The sequence below is a fragment of the Bubalus kerabau genome, chromosome 17 (genome assembly GCF_029407905.1).
Source record: "Bubalus kerabau isolate K-KA32 ecotype Philippines breed swamp buffalo chromosome 17, PCC_UOA_SB_1v2, whole genome shotgun sequence".
NCBI classification, from domain to species: Eukaryota; Metazoa; Chordata; class Mammalia; order Artiodactyla; family Bovidae; genus Bubalus; species Bubalus kerabau.
Window position 1 is genome coordinate 8,130,537 of NC_073640.1, and position 19,352 is coordinate 8,149,888.

At 47.2% G+C, this 19,352-nt stretch overlaps 1 protein-coding gene across 2 annotated transcripts; it reads left to right on the forward strand.

The window, feature by feature from the left end:
* The first annotated feature begins 1,005 nt into the window (after positions 1-1,005).
* On the forward strand, positions 1,006-11,253 carry NUDT7 (nudix hydrolase 7). 2 transcript variants are annotated; one of them, XR_008704148.1, is made up of 5 exons: positions 1,006-1,128; positions 2,641-2,794; positions 3,829-3,987; positions 8,919-9,408; positions 9,755-11,253. XR_008704148.1 is itself a non-coding variant. In XM_055552854.1 (4 exons), exons 1-4 carry the CDS (start codon positions 1,031-1,033, stop codon positions 9,285-9,287), a joined length of 780 nt encoding a protein of 259 aa, XP_055408829.1. In that variant the 5' UTR covers positions 1,006-1,030; the 3' UTR covers positions 9,288-9,697. The 2 variants fall into 2 exon arrangements, 1 of the variants encoding a protein (XP_055408829.1); XM_055552854.1 differs by lacking the exon at positions 9,755-11,253 and having other exon boundaries at positions 8,919-9,697.
* Positions 11,254-19,352: the final 8,099 nt, after the last annotated feature.

A 19,352-nucleotide genomic window follows, 5' to 3' on the forward strand; every position in this document is an offset into this window, starting at 1 on the left:
ATTCAGTAGTTAGGACTTGGTGCTTTCACTGCATAGGCCATTCAACGTGGCAAAAAAAGAAAGAAAGAAATGAAAATTAAAACATTTTTCATGGAGTCCTGAAATTATGGGGGGCCCTGGGCATTGCACCTCCTGTGCAGGATGGAGAAGTCAGCCTTAGCCTTCCATCTCTGAATTAATCTCTTGAATGTCAGCTCAAACCAGGCTCCCTCTCACTGATCTTCTTCAGCCACTTCTGGGATCTTTGCACAAATTCATTCTTTTTCCTGAAACTCTCCCCCCTGCCCTTCTCCCTCTCAGAGCAACAGAACTCCCTTACAATACAGCTCACCGTGCTGTACACCCAGTTTCTGATCCAGCATCTCCTGGGTGGGACCCGAGAGTCTATCCATTTTTAACAGCACACACACGCTGCTGATGTGGACGGTCGCGGCTTCTCCCAGGACCACACTTCAAGAACAGCAGCTTTCCGGGTCAGCTCGGATACCAGTCTCTCTGGGAAGCTTTCTCTGATTTGCTTCTCCCTCACATGCTCCCCAGGGACTAAGGGCTTCATCTAGGTAATTGTCTGAGTTCTGTCTCCCTCTCTCCTATTTGACTGTAAGCTCCGTGTCTGTTCACTCACCGTCCGGCCTGCAAGTAGATGCTGGGTAAACATGTGTGGACTGCTGTTCAGAAAAATTGAACCAACTTGACCTCCTAGCAACGGTGAGTACGAATGTTAGAATTCTCTCAAGTCACCAGCACTGCATTCTCCCCCTTTCCCCCTTTTCAACAACTGTCAATTTCAGAATTCTTCCTTTAGCTCGTGCCTATGAGGGAAAGCAGGAAGAAGCTCTGCGCGACCAGGAAGGCGGGGCCTTAAGCCCCCACTAGCCCTGCCCCCCACGCCTCGGCCCGCCCCACTAGCCCCGCCCCGCCCCGATCTTCAGCCTGCGGCTCTCGGTCCCGCCCTGCGACCTAAGCCAGGCCCCGCCCCCAGCTCCGGGCCCGCCTCTCTCCCCGCCCCAGGCCCGGAGCTGCTCTGCGCATGCTCGTCCGGCAGAGTTCCCTGGGAGGCGTTGCTGGCAAGAAGCGAACTTTTCCCGGGACGATGTCGCGACCCGGCCCTCCCCAGGAACCGGTCAGGTAAGGCCTCCCCGACCTCTGGCACCCCGAGCCGGGCCTGGCCCTGCCTTGATCACTGCGCGGCCGGACAGGTTGCGGGCCGTGGGTGGCCGGGGCCTTCTGGCTACTTGTTGCGGGTCCCGCCTGCCCTCCTTCCGGAGCCCCACGCTCCGGACGCTCACCTCCTTTGGCAGCTCGCAGGGTCCCCGGGCCTTCGCGCCTTCCCCCGCCAAAGACAGAGCCGGGTTTGCACACTTGGGGGGCGCACAGCCCTCGAGGGCTTCCCTCTTCCGCTCGCCGAGCCTCAGCCGTCGGACAGCGAGCCCGCACCAGGCAGCGCCCGGTTCAAGGTCCCCGGGCTACTTCCAGCCTCAGTTACACAAACTCTCTGAGCCTGGAACGTGATCGTGTTTTCACTTGAGCCCACCCAGAATGTAGTACAGAATGTACCGACAGTCGTGTTTACCTGGCGATTACTCCGAGCACCAGCTCCTTATGTGGACGGTTTTGCAGACTGTTGCTTCTGCTGGTCCCTGTGGTCAGTTCTGGGCACCACACTTTTAAGCAGTCCCTCACATTGCTGGTCGGAAATTCTAGTTTCCTTGTCTGGACACCGGCCTGTGTGCACTAGGATGTGCTCTGGAGTCCCCTCCAGTGCCAGCATTCCTGTGACTCTTCAGGCCATTGGGGCACCTTCAACACCCACTGCAGTTTCCTAAATACATTATTGAGCATCCTACCTCCTAGAAAGAGGCAAGAAATAGCACACATCTCTGGCAAGCATCTAAGGACTGAGACATTTAAATGGCAGCCACAGAACTGCATCATTTAATCCTTACAAACATCCTCAACATGTCACACATCAGGAAAGGGGGGCTTAGAGAGGTCAGTCCTAACACTTTGAAACCAGTCTGGCTCACTTAAACACCAGCTTTTGCCCCTTACACAAAACTGCCTTAACCCATAGTTATGAATTCAGAGAACAATGTGTGGTTAAAGCCTAAATACTTGGATTTTACTAAGTCACAAGTGTACCCAGCGGTCTTTGTTGTAACATGCCCTCTGGGTGACTCTGTTGCTGCATAAGTTTGGGAACCAGTGTTATAAGGTATTTGAAGACAAGGGTTTGATAATGTGACCTAAGGGCCAGGTTAAGAGAAAGCCCTTAACCTTACGATGGTTTAACCTTTGTAACAATGAACTTGCTCTGCAGATCTGTCTTCCTGAGTATTACTGTGGGTTTCAGCACTGAACTATTGCACAATTGAAAGAATATTTTACCATCATTCAAAATTAATTTAGATTTTAAAGTGAACTCAGGTACTAAATTGGGTTCTTAGTAATTTTTGCCTCACTTTATCTTACCAAAAGTCACATGATTTGGGTATTATTATTGCTGTCATATTATTAAAAAGTACACTGAGACTAGAAATGCTAAATACCAGGACACATAACAAAGCAGAAACTCATGCAGTTTAGGAGCTTTTTATCATAACTCTGGTTACTAAACTGTGTGGTTTGTTTCCATTTTAGAAACAGTTTGATAGATGACGCTAAGGCCCGCTTAAAAAAGCATGACTCTGGGACTGAATATTCTCACTGTTCATCTAACAAATGTTCGATCCTTCTACCATTGTTGGCTAAAGATGGGAAACTTTACCTGTTGTTCACCCTCCGGTCAGAGAAGGTAAGTGACGAAAAGGTTCCTGACCTTAAGGTGTCAGGATGTTTGAAAACCCCATGAAATGTGGTCACTGGCACATAGTTTGAGGTTCCAGATTCTCAGTTGGGCTTTCAAAGTTGTGATGTTCAAGGGGTACATGAAGCCACAGAATCATGTGGCTTTTTACGGAGAAGTTTTGGAAAGTAAAATAAGCAATTGAGCTAGCAAGTAATTTAAAATACTTTTATGCCAGAGTTTCTTATCTAGTCATTGCCATTCGGGCTGGATAATTCTTTGTTGTGAGAGTTACCCTGTACGTTATGGGATGTTTAACAACATCCCTGGCCTCTATCCACTAGAAGCCAGTAACACACACACAGACAACACACACACTTTGTGACAACCACATATGTCTCCAGATATCGCCTGCTCTCTTGGCAGGGATGGGGGGCGTAAAACTGCCCCCACCAAGAGCCACTGTTTTAGATTAATCCCACCCCAGGTATAGTGTGTGTATATGTGTATCCAGATCACTTTGCTGTATACCAGAAACTAACACAACATTGTAGATCAACTGTACTTTAAAAAAATATATTTTTTAAGTTTTTTAAGGAATAACATTTCATCTCAATTTTAAAAAATAGTTGCTTATAGAACTGTTCAGACTCATTGACAAGAAATCCATCTGAAGCATTGTGCCCAGACCAGTAAGCGCTCGATAAAGGTTATCCATTCAGAACGCTGCCCTTTTCATTATCCTTTTGCCTTTTTTCTCCATCAGTGTAAATCTGTGTGTGTGTGTGTGTGTGTGTGTGCTATCTTTGGAGGGCAAGGAGAGAAAAATCAGAAGTGAGGGTAGTTCTCCTAGTTCAATTTTTTTAAAGGACTCAAGTTTAAAAACAAGAAAAACTTTTCTTTTTGGTCTTATTCCCTACTGGTTGCCACAAGTATGGGAATGGTCTCTGGCACAAGACAGAAATTCAGCACATACTTGTTGAGTAAGTGAGTGGTACCAAACTTGGAATCCCACACAGCGGCTCTGTTCCTTCCATATCCAGCTGAGAAGGTCACCCGGAGAGGTCTGCTTTCCTGGAGGTAAGTGCGAACCTACGGACGCGGACGACGTGGCCACGGCTCTCCGGGAGGCCCAGGAGGAAGTGGGGCTGCGTCCTCATCAAGTGGAGGTGGTCTGCTGCCTGATGCCACTGCCGTTTGATGTAAGGCTGGGGATGGAGCTGTCTGGCTTAGACTCGTGTGAGCTCGCAGTAGGTAGACTATCTTCAGGATCCCACGACCCTCAAGCATGCGGTACAGAGTCAAGAGACTCTGGCTCATGTGTGGACTTTGCCCCCGCTGGGCTAAGAGGCCTTGGGCAACCCCCACTTCCTATCTGGGCCCCTCCTTCCCCATCCAGAAATGAAAGGGCTGAACGCCATCAGCAGTTTTCAGACTGGGTGCTGTGGAACCCTGTAGATGCCTCAGTGTTCTTTCGTTGACATTCAGTTCACAGTTTTCTCCAGATGGGTTTATTTTTGAGAATTCTCTTGAGAAAAGTAACACACACTTGAGCATGCCACATACCAAATTTTAGCCCCTCGGAGGCCACTGAAGGTACTCATTCTTGCATATACCATGGAACCAGGCTTCTCCATATCACATAGATTGAGCAATATCCTGAGATCTAGGGAAGCTGTCTAGAAACAGTCACTACTTGTAACTGCATTTCTGTTTGAAGCAGGATTTGATAGTATATATGAAACAAACATAACAACGAAAGGGGTCCTGGGACTGATAGAGCTGGACCTCATTTCATATGAGCTGATCACAACACTCTCACTGTTATACTAAGTAGCAGGTGGCACTATAGTCGTGTCCGATTCTTGGTGACCCCATGGACTGTAGCCTGCCAGGCTCCTCTGTCCGTGGGATTCTCCAGGCCAGAATACTGGAGTGGGTTGCCATGCCCTCCTCCGGGGATCTTCCCAACCCAGGGGTCAAACCCACGTCGGGAAGATCCCCTGGAGGAGGGCAGAAGACGTAAATAGGGTAAATTTAAAGTTGCATAACAGAATTATTTGACTGGTCTAAAATTTTCCATGTATACTTGTAATTTTCGAATGGTTACCGATTTCACAGAGAGTTCTCACGTAGCCATGCTCAGGTCCCCCTGTTGCTGACATCGGACATCACTGTGGCACATTGGTGACAACCAAGAAATCAGTGTCAGCACTCTACCATCACTGAACTCCACGCTTTACTTGCCTTTCACTAGTTTTTCTACCGATGTGCCCCTTTCTGTCCGGGATCTCACGCAGGACACCATGTTGTGCTTGGTTGCCGTGTCTCCTCATTCTCTGGTCTGGGCCAGTTCCTTAGACTGCCCTGTTCTCATGGCTTTGACACTTGTGACTGGCACAGGTCAGGTGTGTTCTTCCACTCTCCTCAATTTGGGTTTATCTGATACTATTCTCCTGGTTAAGCAAAGGTTACAGGCTTGGGGGAAGAATAATCCCCCAGAGGTGAACTTCACTCATCACCTATCAGAATCGGTATAATTTTTTTTTAAATAGTATTGGGCTTTCATGTGAATTTTTATGTCAAAGGAAGAATTCCACTGATGCCTAAAAATTAGAAAGCCAGATTGCCCTTTGTGACGATCAATGATGCTGACATCTGTCCTAATTGGGTCCATTTTAAGAATAGAGAGGTCACCACTCCCAGGAGATTTAGCTTGGAAGAAGGCCATTCCATAAATGTGCCCTCAGTGAGAAAGAAACGAGACAGAAAAGTAACATTGGATTAAGACAAGACGTATGCCAGTTACTTCCTCTGTGTTTTCTAATGGGAGCCCTTTTCAGGGGATAGCTGCAAATCTCCTGGGACATCTTAGAGATTTATTTTAGAACTCTCTTGACAAAACACGTAATGGTTATGGGTTCCCCAAATGAGAGTAAGTCCATTTCCAAGGTCCCCAGGGTTGCTGAGTTCACCCGTAAGGGGATCACATACAACAGTTCTCACAGGTGTGTGTGTGTGTTCAAATGACCTGCTCCTGCTATAATGCCAATCACACCACCGAGAAATTAGAATGAAGAAAGGCTTTCAAGGAGGATGTACTGTATTTAGAAGTGCCAGCGAGGGTCGTTTTGTTTTTTGGACTTTGCAAATCTTTTAAACATGGTTCAAAAGTGCCATTTATTTAATGCCTAGAAGCCTATTCTAATTCAGTCAGAATTCTAATTCTTGACTGGGGGTAATTTTCTCTCTTGGGGAACACACACAGGGCAATGCCTGGAGATGTTTTGGGGTGTCACTGGCTTTTCCCCATGCCTGGTGTTAACCCTCCCAGGCCTTCCAGCCCTCAACCAACCTTCATACATGTCACTGTATCATACATGTATGAGCTTCTCTCTACAAAGGCCTCGAGGGACAGTTCCCCTTTTTCTCTGCACATGGCCCATAACTCCCAGTCTCCATCCTTTTGTTTGCTTCCTGAAGGCCCGATTCCTGTAACATTTCAGTGGTGTGTCCTGACTTCCAAGGCTGTTTCTAATAGTCTGCAGTTTCTTCCAGGAGCTCTAAAGCCTGGCTCATCCTATTTCCAGAGCAGAAGCCAGTCTCTGGGATTTCAACTCAGCAAATGGGCAAAATCCAGGCTTTTATGGGTCCTGGGGTGTCTGCCACATACCACCTTTTTCCTGCCATTTCAGACACCTGTGTTTTTAGACATGGGATGTGCAGAGTTGCTACTTCAGCCATAAGTTTCCACAGTCTCTCTTACTTTGCTAAGCTTGAACCCTGTTGAGCGTGCCTGACTCCCTATCTAGAACATTCAGTCTTAAACCCTGATCTCCCTTTGAGGCTTTGCTTTGATTCTTTTTCTTTCCTGCACTAATTTCCTTAGACTCTGACATGCCAGTTCAAGGGCTGGCACTGGCCATGAAAGTTCCTGCCCAGGCACCTGCCTAATAGGCGTGGCCCTGAGACCTCTGGAGGGCCTGAGCCACAGCTGGGGATGCTGCCCCGTGGTCTCCAGGCCACTTACTGGTGTGCCAGCTTGGAGATTTGGTGACCAGCATTTTGATAGAACTTTAGCACTCGACTCCAGCATGTGGGCAGCAGGCCTAGGGTAGAATCCTGGCTTCTGCCAAGTGGGAGCTGGGTGTGGCCATGGGCAAGTTTTTTTCTGATCCAGTTTCCGTTGGTAAAGCTTCTTCAGGAGCAGGTTGTTATGAAGAACCTGGGGAAGGCTGATGGATTCTAGACGAGGGGCCCACAGGCTGTGGGGTTTGAATGGAGAGAGCAGCCACGGATGCACGGTGAGCGACACTCCAGGCTCTGTCCAGATGCTTTTTTTTTTTTTAATTTATTTCTTAATTGGAGGAAATTTGCTTTACAGTGTAGTGTGGGTTTCCGCCATACAACAATGCAAATCAGCAGTAATTATACATGTATCACCTCCCTCTGGAGCCTCCCTCCCTTCCCCCATGCCACCCGTCTAGGTCACCGCAGAGCGCCAGACTGGCCTCCGCGTATCACACAGCAGCTCCTCGCCAGCCGTCTGTCTGACACAGGGGAGTGTGCAGACGGCGATGCTGCTTTCTGCCGTCGCCCGCCCTCTCCTTGCCCCTCTGTGTCCACGAGTCCACTCTCTGTCTGGGGCTCCATTCCCTTCCTGCACGTAGGTTCATCAGTGCCACTTTTCTCGATTCTGTATATAAGCAGTAACAGTCCTCTTAGGCTGTGTTTCTGACACACACAGACACACACACACACTCTGGTTCTCTCTCGGTACTCATGCCCTCAGGCTCCTGGAGCCGCACCCCGCCCCCATGGGTCAGCACTGTCTTGATTTACTCCTGGCCAGGCAGAGGCCGGGGATGAAAGCCCAGCTCCCTCATCATCTCCCGGGACAGACCGAAGTACACTTTATACGCTGGAGCTGCCCGCAGCATCCCTTCTTGGCTTCCTTGCTCCCGCCCTCAATCCTTTGTCCTCGAGCTCTTCCTTAAGAAACCCCTGGCATCTGAGCCTTCATCTCAGTGGCTGCTTGAGGGGACCTTGTGACAGAAGAGGCTGTCAGGCAGGCCGAGCACAGTGAGGGCTGCTGCTGGGTCCGGGCCTCCGGGCAGCTCACGACCCCAGACGTCCCACCTTACGGACGTCTTGAGCCCGCGCACCCCTCCTCCGCTCCCGGTCCAGATGTTGACTTGCGTCATTAATTCAGTTAACCATCTGAGTCATCACTGCTCTTCAACATGCATTAGCTGCCCTCCCTCAAGAACTCCCACAGGCATATTGGTCCTCCTGTAGGAGCCCAGCCCCACAGTGTCTCCCTGGATTTCCCCACCCACTCTCAGGAATTCCCTAATTCGTCTCCCTTTCTCATTCAAGGTCATGCCACCCCCATCAGCTCCTACACTAAACCGCAGGCCTCCCCCGCAAGACTCCAGGTAGAATCTTTCATGGAACAGCACCCTGCATTCATTTCAGAACAGTGGTGGTTATAAATAGAAATCTCCCCGCCAGCTAGCCTCCTAGGCTCCTCTGTCCATGAGATTCTCCAGGCAGGAATACTGGAGTAGGTTGCCATTTCCTTCTCCAGGGGACCTTCTCGACCCAGGGATCGAACCCACGTCTCCTGTCTCCAATCTGCATTGGCAGGCGGATTCTTTACCACTGAGCCAGGGAAGCCCACACCTCCATTTAAGGGACATAAAGTTTACTTATAGAAGAAGTTTTATGTCACAGACTGCTCTGGCCTGTGAGCTTAGTTTATGCTGAAGTAGCATGCGTTTGGGAGAAGGCAGTGGCACCCCACTCCAGTACTCTTGCCTGGAAAATCCCATGGGCAGAGGAGCCTGGTAGGCTGCAGTCCATGGGGTCGCTAAGAGTCAGACACGACTGAGCGACTTCACTTTCACTTTTCACTTTCATGCATTGGAGAGGGAAATGGCAACCCACTCCAGTGTTCTTGCCTGGAGAATCCCAGGGATGGGGGAGCCTGGTGGGCTGCTGTCTATGGGGTCGTACAGAGTCGGACATGACTGAAGTGGCTTAGCTTAGCTTAGCATGCGTTTAGACATACTTTTTTTTTTTTTTGAAACTGTATCTCTCACGTCTCAGTGTCTTCGTGTTCTGCTTTCAGAAGGATATGTGGATAACGCCAGTTGTAGGATTTATAGACTCCAACTTTGAGGCCAGACCGAACCCGGATGAAGTTAAGAACGTGTTCCTGGTGCCTCTGGACTACTTCCTGCATCCCCGTGTTTACCATCAGAGTCACCTGACACGCTGCGGTCGTCGTGTTATTGTTCACTGCTTTGAGTACACGGACCCTGAAGATGGTGTGACGTACTGCATCCGGGGACTGACCGCAAGATGTGCCGTGTTTATCGCCTTAGTGATTTTGGGGGAGAAACCTTCCTTTGAGGTTGACTTTAATCTCAGCGATTTGATTCCACCCTTTGAAAAGTCCTTCCTGAAGCCTCAGAAACATGCTCTGAGCAAGTTATGATTTATGAGACCAACACCCAAATGACTCTCTGAGCAGTGTTCTTGTGGGCTTAGCCACGGAACAATGATTTGACCAGCTGTTGGAATTTGACAGGTGTGAATATTTTTACTGCAGCTTGAAGGTAAAAAACCTTGCCTTTTTCCCAGTTGCCCTCTACTGTCTGAAAAAGCAAAAGTCTTTCAAAAGTAGAAAAATGTGTTTATACTATTGCATAGTTTAATCCCCAATATGTGTGACAATACTTTTCTTACATGTGTAAGAAAAGTGGTCCAGTGGCTAAGACTCTGAGCTCCCAAAGCAGGGGGCCTGAGTTCAATCCCTGGGCAGAGAACTAGATCCCATATGCTGCAACTAAGACCCAGCACAGACAAATAAATAAAACTAATATTTTAAAAATATTGTTGAATGTATGACCATGTGGCATTGATCTTATTTGTACGAGGTAACCTCTCTCTCTCTGTTGTTAGGTGTGACAGAAACTCCTGACCAGCCATCAGAACACACCCTCCTCCTTGGCTGTAGAGTTGAAGCTGAGCCCATAGCTCCCCAGGCAGAACCAGCATTGACTAAGTTCCAGTGCAGTTAAATGTAGCTCTGAAATTGAATTTAGGCCAATGGGATGTGAAATCGTTCTTGCTGGTCATCTCCAATTTCAATTTAAGAGATAAACCAAACTCCCTCGATTGCCTTTTCCATGATTTATCTGCAGCCCAGCCTTGACTTTACAGATAAGACAATTCCTGCAGGAAAGTCAGAGCTAAAAGATGTAAGAGCTTGGATCTCTGAAAGACTGTGGAGCAAAGCAACCTGCCATCCTGGGCTATTCCTTTGGGACTGTTACATGGGAGAAAAAGAAAGCTCTGTCATTTCTGCCACTGTAATTGGGGTCATTTTGTTACAGCAGAGCTATAGCCTGAATAATACACCATAACTCTTGAAAATGGTTGGATGGATATTCACCCAAACTTGAGGTGTTGTCAGTAATTAGAATTCAAGATGATCTGACATTTAACATATGGTTCCTGGGACATGCACAAGACGACTTTGGGTGTTGGTGGGGTTTGACAGTCATGATCCAAAATAGCTGAAAGAATATGAGAGGCTGACAATCAGGGCAGATTATCTGCCTTAATATGATAGCAGAAAAACACGCATTTCAAGGACAACCATCAAATCAGAGGTCAGAGAGACATATATTCTGAATCGCACGCCTTGAAATCTATTACTTCTTACAGGGGCATCATCGTATGTCAAACTTTAGAGTTAGCAGAGATTTCTTTCCTTAATTAAGGTGTTAGCCATCCTGGACCAGATCAGGGACCGAGGGGGTCCTGTGTTGTAGCTGAAAATACGGTGCCCACACGCTGAATCCATTTAGTCAGCCATGCCACTGTCCATTGCTGCTGAATTCTGATTTTCTGAGAGCTGGCGGAGGAAAACATTCAATCTGCAGCTTTATGCCCGTAAATGTTGAAACGGTGCAAATCTGGCTGCAGCCTCGAAAGCAGATGTTGAATGAGTTAACCCGTTAACATTCTATAACCAGCCCTGCAGGAACAGGCCTACATTTTTTCCGAACAATTATAGAGGAATTTGCAAATATGTATTTACAATCTGACAGCAGCATAATTGCTGGGTAAATGGTTGACCTCTGGTAGTGCAGAACTTTCCGAACTGTTTATGCAAACACCACAGACCTGCCTAGTTTCTAAGTGGAGATGACCCAACCTAAGTCCTCACTCTGAGTGACATGCATGGCCACCCAACTGGCTCAGTCAGAAAAGAATCTGCCTGCAAGGCAGGAGACACGCGGGTTCAATCCCTGGGTCAAGAAGATCCCCTGGAGGAGGAAATGGCGACCCGCTCCAGTATTCCTGCCGGGATAATCCCACAGACAGGAGCCTGGCAGGCTACAGTCCACAGGGTCAGAAAGACCTGGACATGACTGACTGACTGCACTACACCAACACCACAGTGTGGAGGTATCGCCCACCCCCTTTTCAGTGGTTTATTTCATGAGAGTCATGTTCAGGGTTCTAGTTAAATATCCTGTTACAATGGCCAGACATTTAGGAAGTCTGACTCAAAGAAACTATTGGCAGAGCACTGATCTCACAAACTCTGCAGAACCACTGAACAAATCAACCTCAAGGAGCGATGTGGATGGACCTCGAGTCAGTCATACAGGGTGAAGCATGTCAGAAAAACAAATACTGTTTATTAATGTATATATGTAGAATCTAGAAAAATGGTACGGATGAATCTATTTCCAGGCCAGGTTTAGAGACACAGACTTAGAGAAGGGACATGGGTGGTGGATAGGGAGGGTGGGATGAATTGGGAGGGTGGGACGGGGAGGATTCACATATATACACTACCATGTGTACAACTGAAGCTCCGGTACTTGGGCCACCTCGTGCGAAGAACTGACTTATTGGAAAGGACCCTGATGCTGGGAAAGACTGAAGGCAGGAGGAGAAGGGGACGACAGAGGATGAGATGGTTGGATGGCATCACCTACTCAATGGACATGAGTTTGAGTATGCCCTGGGAGTTGGTGATGGACAGGGAGGCCTGGCGTGCCACAGTTCATGGGGTCGCAGAGTCGGACACAGCTGAGCGACTGAACAGAGCCAAGCTGATGTGTAAAACAGATAGCTAGCGGGATGCCGCTGTACAGCTTAGGGCGCTGTACAGCTTAGGGCGTTCAGTTTGGTGCTCTGTGATGACCTAGAAGGGTGCAATGGGGTAGTGGCGGGGGGAAAGTCCAACGGGGAGGGGATATCTATGTCCATAGAGCTGACTCACTTCGTGTATGGCAGAATTAACACAATACTGTAAAGCAATTATCCCCCAATTAAAAAGTTGTCAGGGGGCAAACCTCTACCTCGAAAGCAAGAGGAGGTGCATCTTGACTTCTGCATCCTGCCATTCTTATGATGATAACCATCTTCCTGAGTTATTGATACAGACAGAGAAAAGCAACAGAAACTCAGTGCTCCAGCCCCTAATTCTTTAGAGGGGACTCCACTTGGCCCTGTTTGGCTCACCTGGCAGGTTTCCAGGAACCTGGGGACATGTTCAAGGGCAAGGCTCAGAGCTGGGGCCACAGTTCCACGTGTCTCCCAAAGGCCCCCGAGTCAGGTGGGTCTGGGTGGGAGCATTCCTGAAGAAAGTGGGCTGGACGGACATCCCCAAACACTTACTGTCTCCAGTCCCTAAAATCTGTGCATTCTGCCATCCAGGCATCTCAACTCTTTTCTTTGCATCCCTGTGGCCTTGGTAAGCAGGTGGTTAAGTCTGAGTGGGGAGTCAGGATGCCTAGATTTGAATCCCAGCTAAGGCATCCATCCATTCAGTGACCTTTAGCAAGTTACTCATCCTCTACAGGTCTCCTCCTCTCTAATGTGGGAGAGAGAAACTCTTTACTTTAGGTCTGTTGATGGGATTAAGAGTTAGTACATGTGACCTTCTTACTTCAAGCACACCCAAATGCTTAGAATAATGCCTAGGAAATAGTAACAGTGTTACTGTTAGCTGGTAATTATGGTATTATTATAGCTAGGACATTATAATGGTAATAATAAGCATTGCTATTTCTCTAGTTCTGAATATCATTTTTCCTACACCAGAAGTTCATGACTTTTCTTGGTTCACAGTGAGTACCCTTGGCATCTCAGTCATTTTTTTCACAGTATATCTAGGCCAAAGGAAAACACCTAATAATTTGGTTTGTTATGTTACTATATGTGAACGATTTAACAAGTGTTTATGTCCTCCTAACTTGGTAGCCATTTGAAAATATACTAAGTACTAGAAAAATACTATTTTCATTTCAATCCTAAAGAACAGTTGCTTAACTGTGTCCACCAGTTGGGCACCCGAGTAAACGGCAGACTCCAATACAGTCACTTGATGGGAATGAACACATAGAGGGAGGAGGGACTCAGAGAAGCCGTCCCTGAGGACGCGGTGGCTGAGCCGGGCTGACGGATAAGGAGATGCTACCCAGGTGAATGAGATGATGGTGGTGATGATGGGGACTATCATTTATTGAGCACCTGTTATAAACCTTGAGTTTGAGCAAACTCTGGGAGATAGTGAAAGACAGAGAAGCCTGGCGTGCTGCAGTCCACGGGGTCACAAAGAGTCAGTACCATGGAGTGACTGAACAACAATTATAAACCTGGCCCTTCATTTTGATTATTTCATTTAACCCTCTACCGAATCTCTGCAGTGAGTAGTAGTATTATTCCCAGAAAATTTGAGAATCAGAGAAGTTAAATATTAGCCCATGGTCACAGAGCCAACATCCAAATACACATGTATGAATTTCACAGCTCATATTCTACTATACTCACTCACTCAACATAAGGCTCACTTCCTAGGGACAGAGGCAAGAATAGGAGGGTTATGTTAACCTTCCCCTTGAATCACTACATGGGAAAGGGAAAGCAAAGCTGAAAACATTGAGAGAGAGCCGAGTTTATTTTCCCCTTTGTCATGTCCTCCAGTTTATTCAGCTGCTGCAGCACACATTGAAATGAGTCATTAGCTATGATGATTTTAATTAAAGTGGAGCATACCAATTAATAAATGAGAGTGCTGGCATCCTTGCTCGTATGACAACTCCTTTCACGGTACCAGCTTTCCGGGTAAAGAACTGAGATGGCTCAACATTCCTCCACCCTTCAGATGAGATGATTAAATGTAATTCAAGTCTTTTTCTTGTTTCCAGCTGGTTTCCTATCTGAGACTAGCACGGAGTTTTGATACAACTGCTGGAGTGATCAGCCCCTAGGGTCCCTCCTGGGGTCTGTGTATAGACTCCATTCAGAAATCTTTGTTTCTGGTGCACTGTGCAGGACGTGGAAATTCCCCAACCAGGGACCTGGGGTCGGACCCAGGCCCCCTGCAGTGGGAGTGAGGAGTCTTAACCACTGGACCGCCATGGAAGTCCTCCATTCAGAAATCTTGATTGCCCCCTCATCACCACTTGGACAGCTCTGTCTGCCGTTCCATGGTTGCACACCCCTCAGACTTAAGGCTCAAGTCCTCTATGCCCACTCCTCCAACCAGCCCTATTATGTAGCACAGACACTGCTTCATCACACCCCTTTGCATACCTCTCTCTCTGTCTCTCTCTCTCTCTCTCTATAGGCTTCCCAGGTGACACAATGGTAAAGAATTGTCTGCCAATACAGGAGACACAAGAGATGTGGATTCTATCCCTAGATCAGGAGGATCCTCTGGAGAAGGAAATGGCAACCACTCTAGCATTCTTGCCTGGAAAATTCCATGGACAGAGGAGCCTAGAGGGCTACAGTCCATGGGGCCATAAAGAGTTGGACACGACTGAGCAACTGAGCACACATATATATAACAGATCCACAGGCCATGCAACCCCTCAGTCTGACTTCCCCTGGCCTCTGGTGAATGGACCAGGGATCCATGGTCAACCCAAAGGTAGCATCTAATTTGATAGCCAAGAATCCATGACTTTGTAGAAGAAAACGGCAACTCACTGTAGTATTCTTGCCTGGGAAATCCCATGGACAGAGGAGCCTGGCGGACTACAGTCCATGCCGTTGCAAAGAATTGGCTATGACTAAGAATGCATGAAACCTGTGACTCATGTGGTCTATTTAAACAGATGACCTAGATAGGAATTAAAAAGCAGAGACATCACTTTGCCAACAAAGTCATGTACAGATGTAAGAGTTGGACCAAAAAGAAGGCTGAGCACAAAGAATTGATGCTTTTAAATCGTGGTACTGGAGAAGACTCTTGAGAGTCCCTTGCATATCAAGGAGATCAAACCAGTCAATCCTGAAGGAAATCAACCCTGAATATTCACTGGAAGGACCGATGCTGAAGCTGAAAGCTCCAATACTTTGGCCACCTGATGCAAAGAGCCAACCAATTGGAAAAGACCCTGATGCTGAGAAAGATTGAGGGCAGGAGGAGAAGGGGATGACAGAGGATGAGATGGTTGGATGGCATCACTGACTCAATGGACATGAGTTTGAGCAAACTCCAGGAGATAGTGGAGGACAGAGGAGCCTGGTGTGCTGCAGTCCTTGGGGTCACAAAGAGTTGGACAGGACTTAACAACTGAACAATAACAACTTAAGTAGCTGAGCTAAGTGCATTACATTTTCCAAAGAATTTGAACCATGACAGAGGATGATAGATGTTCAGGAACTATTTTGGCTCACATGCATGCTGAGGAGTAAGCCCAAGAAGTTAGAGTTTAAAGGTTAGATGGCCAGAACTTTTTTTTAAAATAGTTTCTGAGTTTTAAAAATGAATTAATTTATTTTAATTGGAGGCTAATCACAATATTGATGGCTTTTGCCATACATTGACATGAATCAGCCACAGGTGCACGTGTCCCCCATCCTGAACCCCCCTCCCACCTCCCTCCACATCCCATCCCTCAGGTTGTCCCAGAGCACTGGCTTTGAGTGCCCTGTTTCATGCATCTAACTTGGACTGGTCATCTATTTCCATATGGTAATATACATGTTTCAGTGCTATTCTCTCAAATCATCCCACCCTTGCATTCTCCCACAGAGTCCAAAAGTCTGTTCTTTATATCTGTGTCTCTTTTGCTGTTTTGCATATAGGGTCATCATTACCATCTTTCTAAATTCCATATATATACATTAATATACTATATTGGTGTTTTCCTTTCTGACTTACTTCACTCTGTATAATAGGCTCCAATTTCATCCGCCTCATTAGAACTGATTCAAATGTGTTCTTTTTAATGGCTGAGTAATACTCCATTGTGCACATGTACCACAGCTTTCTTATTCATTCATCTGCCAATGGACATCTAGGTTGCTTCCATGTCTAACTATTGTGAACAGTGCCACGATGAACACTGGGGTACACGTGTCTCTTTCAATTCTGGTTTCCTTGGTGTGTACGCCCAGCAGTGGGATTGCTAGGTTGTATGGCAGTTTTTGGAGAAGGCAATGGCACCCCATTCCAGTACTCTTGCTTGGAAAATCCCATGGACGGAGGAGCCTGTTAGGCTGCAATCCATAGGGTCACTAAGAGTCAGACACGACTGAGCGACTTCCCTTTCACTTTTCACTTTCATGGCTTGGAGAAGGAAATGGCAACCCACTCCAGTGTTCTTGCCTGGAGAATCCCAGGGACGGGGGAGCCTGGTGGGCTGCCATCTATGGGGCCGCACAGAGTTGGACACAACTGAAGTGACTTAGCATAGCATGGCAGTTTTATTCCCAGTTCTCCATAGTGGCTGTATTAGTTTGCATTCCCACCAACAGTGTAAGAGGTTTCCCTTTTCTCTGCACCCTCTCCAGCATTTATTGTTTGTAGACTTTTGGATAGCAGCCATTCTGACCGGGGAGAAGGCAATGGCACCCCACTCCAGTACTTTTGCCTAGAAAATCCCATGGATGGAGGAGCCTGGTAGGCTGTAGTCCATGGGGTCACTAGAGTCAGACACGACTGAGCGACTTCACTTTCACTTTTCACTTTCATGCATTGGAGAAGGAAATGGCAACCCACTCCAGTGTTCTTGCCTGGAGAATCCCAGGGACGGGGGAGCCTGGTGGGCTGCCATCTATGGGGCCGCACAGAGTTGGACACAACTGAAGTGACTTAGCAGCATTCTGACCAGTGTGAGATGGTACCTCATTGTGGTTTTGATTTTCATTTCTCTGATAATAATGATGTTGAGCATCTTTTCATGTGTTTGTTAGAGATGACCAGTACGTGGTGGACATGTCTTTGATGTAGGCAGTAGTTTTCATGTCAGAGATTCCACTAGGAACGACTGGAAGAAGAAATATTTCCTGAAGCAACTTAAAGATCCTTTTAAAGGTCTCATACTCAAGTCCATAAATTTTCATTGTATAGATATTCCCTTGACTGTGGTTTTCCTCATTTTTCATTTTATATCTTTGAGCTTTTATCCCTTATTTCATCATGACTGTCAATGGTACCCCTGTTTCCACTTCTTCTCTTTTTGACTTGTTTTGCACAGGAAACTTGAAGTTTCTCTTCTGATTGTTCTGTTCTACCTTCTTAATTCATTTGCATTTCTTTTTTAGTTTATTAACAAATTCTGCTCTGGGCTCATTTCATCTCCTTCTACCAGCCTAGGTTTTTCTTCTAAATCTGCTACATCCCATAGAGCTCATAAAAGCATTATGGGAAATCACCTACATTTTTTTTTCTGACTATAAATCCATATGGCTTAACATCAGACCAGGTGCTAAACTGAAGATTTGCTAGAACTCCTAACCTGTTGTGAACAAATACTGATTTTAGCCCTCTGTATTGAATTGAATGCATGCATGCTCAGTTGCTAAGTCATGTCCGATTGTTTGTGGCCCCATGGACTATAGCCCACCAAATCCTCTCCTGGATTTTCCAGGCAAGAATACTGGAGTGGGCTGCCATTTCCTACTCCAGGGGATCTTTATGACCCAGGGATCAAACCCATATCTATTGCATTGTCAGGCATGTTCTTTTACCACTGAGCCACTTGGGAAGACCCAAGAAGACACCCAAGTCCTACCCACCAGTACCTGGGAAGTGACTTTAACTGGAAATAGAGTCTTGGCAGATGTAATTAAGTTAAGGATCTTAAAAGGAGACCATCCTGAACTTAGGATGGACTCTAAGTGCAATGACTTCTGTCCTTATAAATGAAAGGAGAGGAAGGTTGAAGATGGAGCCTGAGATGGAGTGATGCTACCACATGCCAAGGGACACCAGCAGCCAGGAGAAGTTGGAGAGACCAGAAAGGGTCTCCTTTCCTAGAGACTTCAGGGGAAGCATGGCCCTGACTGTACCTTGATTTTGAACTTCTGGCCTCCAGAGCTGTGACAGAAGGTATTTCTGTTGTTTAAAGCCACCAAGTTCATGGTCATTCATTATACCAGCCCTAGAAAGCTAAAATCTGCAGCTTCTATAACCACCTCCTAGTTTAGGGCTAGCTCTCCACTCTGTCTCAGGAGTAAGGTGGAAACAGTCCCCTGTTGACTGCTCTGGATTGGCACCCAACCCAAACTCAGTTAATCAGATTTGTCCCCTCAGTAATTCCCTTGAGATTAGGACCAGTCAGAGTCTGTGTGCCTGTTCCCTGGAGAGCACCATTCTGTGTTCTCATGAACTAGCTCAGTTGCTAGACTGGAGATGCCATGAAGGCAGGGGATGTAGCTTGTCGGCCTTCCCAGGGCCTGGCATGCAACATTTATCTCAGCAGCTCAACCCAGAAATCTAAGTTGCCTCTTTTTTTTTTTTTTTTTTTTTTTTGCTGTTCGGGGTCTTAGTTGCAGCATGTGGGCTCTAGCTCCCTGACCAGGGATTGAACCTGGGCCCTTGCATTGTGAGCGCAGAGTTCCAGCCACTGGACCACCAGGGAAGTCCCCTAAGTTGCCTTTGACTCTCACTCTTACCCCCTCCAACAGACACAGTCTGGGTCCCACCCATATATCCCTCGGGTCCTACCACTGTCGCGGGCTCCAGACCACTTCTAAGAGCCAACTCTTACATCTCTGTTCCTGACAACTTTTTCTAAGCTCACAGCAGGTGGCCAGGAAGTGCCAGAAAATAAGGGCCGTCATCAGTTCAGTTCAGTTCAGTTCAGTCGCTCAGTCGTGTCCAACTCTTTGCAACCCCATGAATCGCAGCACTCCAGGCCTCCCTGTCCATCACCAACTCCCGGAGTTCACTCAAACTCACGTCCATCGAGTCAGTGATGCCATCCAGCCATCTCATCCTCTGTCGTCCCCTTCTCCTCCTGCCCCCAATCCCTCCCAGCATCAGGGTCTTTTCCAATGAGTCAACTCTTCGCATGAGGTGGCCAAAGTACTGGAGTTTCAGGTTTAGCATCATTCCTTCCAAAGAAATCCCAGGGCTGATCTCCTTTAGAATGCAGTGGTTGGATCTCCTTGCAGTCTAAGGGACTCTCAAGAGTCTTCTCCAACACCACAGTTCAAAAGCACCAATTCTTCGGCGCTCAGCTTTCTTCACAGTCCAACTCTCACATCCATACATGACCACAGGTAAAACCATAGC